Source organism: Penaeus japonicus, unplaced genomic scaffold (genome assembly GCF_977035675.1).
Source record: "Penaeus japonicus unplaced genomic scaffold, GWHDUDI00000001_assembly GWHDUDI00000031, whole genome shotgun sequence".
NCBI lineage: Eukaryota > Metazoa > Arthropoda > Malacostraca > Decapoda > Penaeidae > Penaeus > Penaeus japonicus.
Window position 1 is genome coordinate 9,122,623 of NW_028234433.1, and position 7,132 is coordinate 9,129,754.

At 49.6% G+C, this 7,132-nt stretch overlaps 1 protein-coding gene across 3 annotated transcripts in view; it reads left to right on the forward strand.

Annotated features, from left to right (window-relative positions):
• Positions 1–824: 824 nt before the first annotated feature.
• The window catches only part of fusl (transmembrane protein fuseless), a 133,238-nt gene continuing 126,930 nt past the window's right edge, over positions 825–7,132 (forward strand). Inside the window, exons 1-2 of one of the 3 annotated variants that reach the window (XM_086555644.1) lie at positions 825–876; positions 3,929–5,489. In XM_086555644.1, coding sequence (XP_086411770.1) covers positions 4,968–5,489 — 522 coding nt within the window. In that variant the 5' untranslated portion in view covers positions 825–876; positions 3,929–4,967. Of the gene's footprint in view, positions 889–3,418; positions 3,581–3,928; positions 5,490–7,132 lie in introns of those variants that run through there. The other 2 variants (XM_086555643.1, XM_086555642.1) reach the window with 2 other exon arrangements.

Below are 7,132 nucleotides of genomic sequence, written 5' to 3' on the forward strand. Positions count from 1 at the left end.
AGGTCGGTACAAAGAAAACGAGAATAGCTTACGATATTTCTCGTTTTCTATCTTTCCTTCTCTCTCTCTCTCTCTTTTTCACTTTTTCCAGTGTTTCTCTTCATAATATTATATATATATATATTATATATTATATATATATATATATATTATATATATATATATATATATATGACATTATCTGTTTCTCTCTCTCTTACTTTCTCTTCCCTCTTCCTCACTGCTTCCCCCTCCCTCTCTCTCTTCCCCCCTTTCTCTCTTATTTTCTCTTCCCCCTTTGTCTCCCCTTCCCTCTCTGTGTCTCTCTTATATTTCCTTTTCTCTTCATCCCCCCCCTCTCTCTCTCTCTCTCTCTCTCCCTCCCTCCCCCCCTTTCTCTCCCTCCCTCCCTCCTCCCATCTCTCTCTCTTCCTCCCTTCCCCCTTCTCTCACTCCCTCCCTCCCCCCTTCTCTCTCTCTATCCAATCCCCCCCTTCTCTCTCTCTCTATCCCCTCTCTTCTCTCTCTCTGTCACTCCCCCCATTCTCTCTCCCTCCCTCCCCCTTCTCTCTCACTCCCTCCCTCACCCCTTTTCTCTCCCTCCCTCCCGCCCCTCCTCTCTCTCTCTCATTCACCCGCCCTTTACTCTCTCTCTCATCCCCCCGCCTTTCCCTCTCTCCCTCTCCCTCTCCCTTTCTCCTCTCCCCTCCACTCCACTCTCCAACCTCCTATCAGCAGCGATTATTAGATAGCCTATGTTTAAAAAGAAGAAAAATGTGATGTACCTGAAGGACATTAGCTTTATCAGCGGCAGATTAAATTGATAACGATAACGCAAAAGCGAACCCGTTTGACCAGTGGACCGCCCTGTGGTGACTTGTATCTCTCTCGCAAATTGTATTTCCTTTGGTATTTGTATTGTTATTTTTATGTTGTTTTATTTGTGAGGGTGAATATTTTTTTTACCGTTTTGAATAGTGATATAAAAATGTGTTTTAGCTAAATTGCCGAACTGATAATGAAAGACAATAATATGTGAAGTGAAGAGTAAATAGTAATAGTAAGTAGTGAATAATAATTGATAAATGAAGTGATGGTGACAAAAACAAACAAACTTAATGCAGAAAATTAAAAGCAAACTATGGAAGAGAATTTTGTAGAGAAAAAGAATACTAACATTTCAAAATTTGGAAAATATAGTGATGTAGAAAACACAACAACAACAACGATTCCAAACGTAGTGATAAATAGACAAAAAAAGAAAAGAAAACAAGAAAAAAAGAAGCAAAGTGTTAATGAGCAAATGCGAAATAAACAGAGATACTTAAAAAAGATAACTTCCTGATAACGCCACGTAAACAAAACCATGGTAAGAGGAGAACAAGAATGAGAAAATATTCTCACAAAAAAAAAAAAAAAAAAAGCTCAGAGAAATATGGATGCACTTCACACAAACACACACACACATATATATATTGAGTGTATGTGTGTGTGTGTATGTGTCTGTGTGTATGTAAGTGTGTTAATGTGTTTGGGCACACACACGCATTCATAAACTCATAGTAAGGAGCAATGAGGCATCAACGCGGGCGGCCGAGGGCGGGATGGGCGCAGGGGATCCGCCTTTCCAGGTTTGGTTGGGCGGCGGGGGTGGTGGGCGGCGAGGAAGCGAGGATCAGCTGGGCGCTCGTTACCTCGTGATGGGCGGGAGGAAGGGAGAGGAAGAGGAAGGAGAGGAGGAAGAGGAGAGAAGGGAGAGGAAAGGGAGGAGGAGGAGAAAGGTGAGGAAGTGGAGAGAAGGGAGAGGAAAAAGAAGGAGGAAGAGGAGGAGGAGGAGGAAGAGGAGGAAGAGGAGAGAAGGGAGAGGAAAAGGAGTAGGAAGAGGAGGAGGAGGTGGAAGAGGAGGAAGAGGAGAGAAGGGAGAGGAAAGGGAGGAGGAAGAGGAGAAGGAGGAAGAGGAGAGAAGGGAGAGGAAAAGGAGGGGGAGGAGGAGGAGGAGGCGGAGGAGGAGGAGGAGGCGGAGGAGGAGGAGGGAGGGGAGGAGAAAAGGAAGAGGAAGAGGAAGAGGAAGGGGAGGAGGAGGAGGGGGAGGAGGAGGGGGGAGGAGGAGGGGGAGGAGGAGGAGGAGGAGGAGGAGAAGGGAGAGGAGGAGGAGAGGGAAGAGGAGGGAGGAGGAGGAGGGAGGGGAGAAGGAGGAGGAGGAGGAAAGAGGGGAGATGGAGGAGGAGGAGGGAGAGGAGGAGGAGGAGGAGGAGGAGGGAGATGAGGAGGAGGAGGGAGAGGAGGAGGAGGAGGAGGGAGAGGAGAAGGAGGGAAAGGAAGAAGAGAAGGAGGAGGAGGAGGGAGGGGAGGAAGAATAGGAAGAGGAGGAAGAGGAGGAAGAGGAAGAGGAGGAAAGAGGAAGAGGAGGAGGAATAAGAGGAGGAACAGGAGGATGAGGAAGAGGAGGAGGAGGGAGAGGAGGAAGAGGAGGAAGAGGAGTAAGAGGAGTGGGAGGAAAAAGAGGAAAAGGAAGTGAGCGAGAGAGACGGAACGAAGAGCCATAGAAAAGTAGCGCCAAATTAGCGATAGGCATCTGTGTCTGTGGGGGAGTTGGAGGGGGGGGGGCGCCCGCACCTCCCCTTGACGTACCCCCTTCCTCCTCCTCGTCCACTCCCTCTTTCTCCTCCTCCTTCCTCCCTCTTTCTCCTCCTCCTCCCTCCCTCTTTTTCATCCTCCTCACTTCCTATTCCTCCTCCTCCTCCTCACCCACCCATCCTGCCTCACACTTGCCTCCCCTCCCCCCATCCCCCTCCTCCCTCCCCTCTTTTCCCCTTTACCAATCTCCCTCTTCTTCCTTTTCTTACTTCGCTCCCTCTTTCTCCTTCTCCTCCCGCCCCCTCCCTTCTTTCCTCACCCTCGCCTCTCTCCTTCCTCCCTCCTCCCTCACTCTCTTATCCCTCCCATTACCTCCTCCCCTCCCCTCCCCCCTCTCTCTCCATCTTCCTCCTCCCTCCCCTCCCCCCTCATCCCTCGCACCACCTCCTTCCTCTCTCTTCCATCTCCCCCCCTCCCTCCTCCTCCTTCTATCCTCCTCTACCTCCCCCCTCCCTCCTCTACCTTCATTCCTCCTCATCCCACCCCCCTCCTCCCCCTCCTACTCCCCTCTCACTGAACACCCGAACCCTTCCACCCTCCCATTACCCCCTCCTCCCCCCTCTCACCACACACTCCACCCCCTCCTCCTTCCGCCCTCCTCCCATCACCTCCCCCTGCCCCCTTCCACCACACTGCCCCCTGTCCCCTCTGATCATACCCCCTGCCTCCTCCCCTTTCCACCCTCACAGCACCCCCTCCTACCCCCCTTTTCCTCTATTCCTCCACCCACCCCCACCCCCGCCCCCCACCCCGCACCACCTTCCTCTTGACGTCTCTGAGATCGGGGCAGTGCGAGTGACCACCCGCTCGCCCGCCCGCCGCCCGCTCGCTCGCTCGCTCGTCGCGCCGCCTCCGTCACTCGGCTCATCGCAGTGCCCCGTGACGCAACTCTGGACTGGTTTCCCCTCCGAGCCGCTGTGCAGAGCCTGACGGAGTGTTCGCCTGTTGCGTTGCTTTCGCCGCGGTTTGTTGTTCTGTTCGGGAATAGTCTCGTAGTTTATTTTCTGGGTTATTTTTTTTTATTTATTTTTTTAGTGTGTGTGTGTGTGTCACTTTTTCGACGTGGATGTAGAGATAGAGAAAGAAAGAAAGAAAGAAAAATAAGAGTAGGGAGAAGGAGGAGGAGGAAGAGAAACCCGGAAGGAACCTGTGATGTATTAGTGTGTAATGAGGTGTTGGTCCAGTGCAGAGACGCGGGGACGCGCGATATAAAAAATCGTAAAAAAAATCATACAAATTGTACAAATTGTACAGATTCTTCATTTTTTTCATCATTCATAATTCCATTTTGTTTTTCCTTTTTATTTTGTAGAGGAGATTCTCTGTATATATTATTTGTGTGCGTGCGATCGTGTGTGTGAGGTCGACCCGGATGTCGATTTTCAAGGACAAACTTTTGCTTCTTTTGTCTCGATGGGAATTTACGCGTCGTGCCTGCTGAAAGCTCGTCGAACGCGGCAGGAAGGGGAGAAAGAACACGCAATCCCCTCGTGCTAGTGCCGTCTGAGGGGAACTTTGAGTGAAGCGAAGAATTCAGCGCGAGAGTGGGAGAGAGGGAGAGACGAGGCACCAGACGGTAGATGCGACGCCATCAGTCTGGATCAGAGGAAGACGTCGATTGAACCTTTGAACACATGTGCTACGAAGTGAAAAGGGAATAATAAATCTTTCCAAAGCAAGTCAGAAGCAAGGGAGGGAAGCGAAAGGGAGAGGAAAGCAAAGCGAGGAGAGGTGGAAGTGCATTTATCCATTCGTCCGACTTGATAGGGTTGGCCAGGGGCTGAATCTGCGGAGGAAAAGATCTGAATTTATCCAAAGCTGCAAGTGCTCCGTCCTTAGAGCCAGTGTTGTGTGCTGGTGTGTGGGAGCCTAACTGAGCGAGGGCAGTTGTTCCCACCGGCCGATTAAGGACATCCTATGGCCACGTCACAGCCCCTGCCACAGCACATACCCTTGCCCCTCCCCCCCTGCGGCGCCCTCCTCCACCCCAATCTTCCACCTTCCACCCACGATCTTCGGCTCCCGACGCTGCGCTGAGGCAGGGAGGGAACGAGCCCGAGGCCGGTCCGGGAAGGAGGCGGCGCGAGGCCAAGGAGGGAGAGAGAACGAAGGAGCAGGAGACGAAGGAAGCGAAGGCAGGAGTCGTGAAGGAAAGCGTCACAAATCCCAGCCAAGAAAAGCACAGCACTGCGTCCCGTGGATTCGCAAGGACTCTTCGGAGAGGAACGAGGACTTTCCGAACTCGCTGAGGTGCCGAGGCGTCGACGAGAGTCTGCGAGTTAGCGAGTCCTCTGCGAGCTGTCGCGGCCGTCGTTGGAGTTCGTTCGTACTTAGCAAAGCGCTGGGGCGCCATGGCGGGCGCTAGCACGGGCGGGCGTCGAGGGCGCGCCTGCTTGGGCGTTTTGGCCGTCATCGACTCCCTGTTGTCCATCTTCATCTTCGCGCCGCTCGTGGTGGGCTACTGGCGGGGCTGCTGGCAGCTGATGGACATCTACCTCCTGCCGGGGAACAAGCAGCTGTCGGTGCTGACGTCCCTGGCCATCGGAAACGTGTCGGGCCTCGTGTTCTGCCTCCTGCAGGGCCCCCTCGCCGCAGTGTGCGACAATGAGCGGCGCCCCCGCCTGCACCTCCTCGTGTCGCGCCTCTACACCGCCGTCTACTGCGTATGCTGCGTCAACCACTGGAGGGGCGTGTGGGCGGCCTGGGACCTCTACACCGGCATCTCCTGGCAGTCGGGCGCCACGTCCGCGGGCATCGGCCTCCTGACGCTGGCACTCACGCGGGGCCTCAAGAACATCCTGGCGCCGCCCTTCATCGTGGTGACCGACCACCCGAGTGGCTACTTCAAGGTGCCCACCCTCTTCAGCACCAAGGTAGGTCTCGCAGCTCGTTCGGCGCTCGCCCACGCCCTCTCGCCCCGGAGCCTCCTGTGCTCAGAAGGGGGAATGAGTTTGAAGGTCGGAAAATGGAAATTAGATAAGAAATTAATAAAAGACGAAGTAACTATAAACAATGAAATAATCAGGGATTTCAAATATCCATGATAGGATATCCTTTACCATGGTATGGAATCATTTAGATGTTTTTACCAAATTCTCGGATTTCCCACTTCAATGAGGAGAAACTCGTAAACACTTATATCCTTCTCTTGAGTGTGTTAAAGCCCTAATAAGCACACTTACTCCCTTACTTTGAGTGTGTTCAGGCTCTAACAAGCACACTCTACATTTTTATAATCTTACATGATGAGAAACTATTCATCAATAGCTTTAATATGTATTTTTTCGCGAGATTAAGATTTTATGTTACTTCATATTATAACAAACAGTATAGATACAGACTTTCACCATTTTTTATCTCTTTCCATGATTTTGTATTGTGTCTTTTTATCAATCATCAAGATCATTATATGAACACAGCTTTTATACTCACTGCATCTGCATCTCTATGATGTTTATAGTGCATGCCATAGCAACTGGTTTACGGAAGAGATGACCTCGCCTCGTGGTTGTGTTTCGAGAAAAATAAATATGCAAAAATGATGGAAAAGCGAAGCGAGAGAACTTATTGCATGACCTATTCTTAGAGGTCGTAGAAAATAGATATACGTTAATAGCAATGGTGAGAGAGAGAGAGAGAGAGAGAGAGAGAGAGAGAGAGAGAGAGAGAGAGAGAGAGAGAGAGAGAGAGAGAGAGAGAGAGAGAGAGAGAGAGAGAGAGAGAGAGAGAGAGAGAGAGAGAGAGAGGAGAGAGAGAGAAGAGAGAGAGGAGAGAGAGAGAGAGAGAGAGAGAGAGAGAGAGAGAGAGAGAGAGAGAGAGAGAGAGATAGAGAGAGAGAATCTATCATATGCCTCACTCCTCTACGTCGATGGAAAAAGATAGAGAAGGGCAAAATAGCATTCAGAGTGTCAACAAAGGCAAAAATGCAGATTGAAACAGGATGAATATTGATGATTCAGCAAGCAGTTGTTTAAGGTCAATCAACGATAGACAGTACCTCGTTTCCTGTTTTTGATGCCGTTGTTTGTTTGTTTTTTCTAAAAGGCTTGTTTTTTTGTTACTGTTTTTTTTTTGTTATTTTTTGTTTTAATCTTTAATTAATTAGATCCGTGACATGATCTCTTGTAACAATTTTATTTATTGTTCTACCAATGATAAAAGAATACATGGATAAAAGAACGAAAGATCGAAAAAACGAACAAAAAAGAAAATAAAGGAAAGACGATAAAAAAACAACAAGATACAGTTTCAATTGATTAACTGATTTACAGACAAATCAACAGCTAATATCCATCCATCCAGCAAAATATATGAATTAATAACCCATTAATCATTTGATCTAAATAGATAAGCAGCTCCAAGTGCTAACGAATACCCATATCTACCACATAGGGCTGGAGAGAGGGTTAGCCAACCACCTATTTTGAATTCCGTGCGTTATTCCTTGACCATACTTTCCTTATCCGATATAGGTGTCGGTACGTGGGCGAAATGCGAAGGTTGTTTGTCTCCTGGC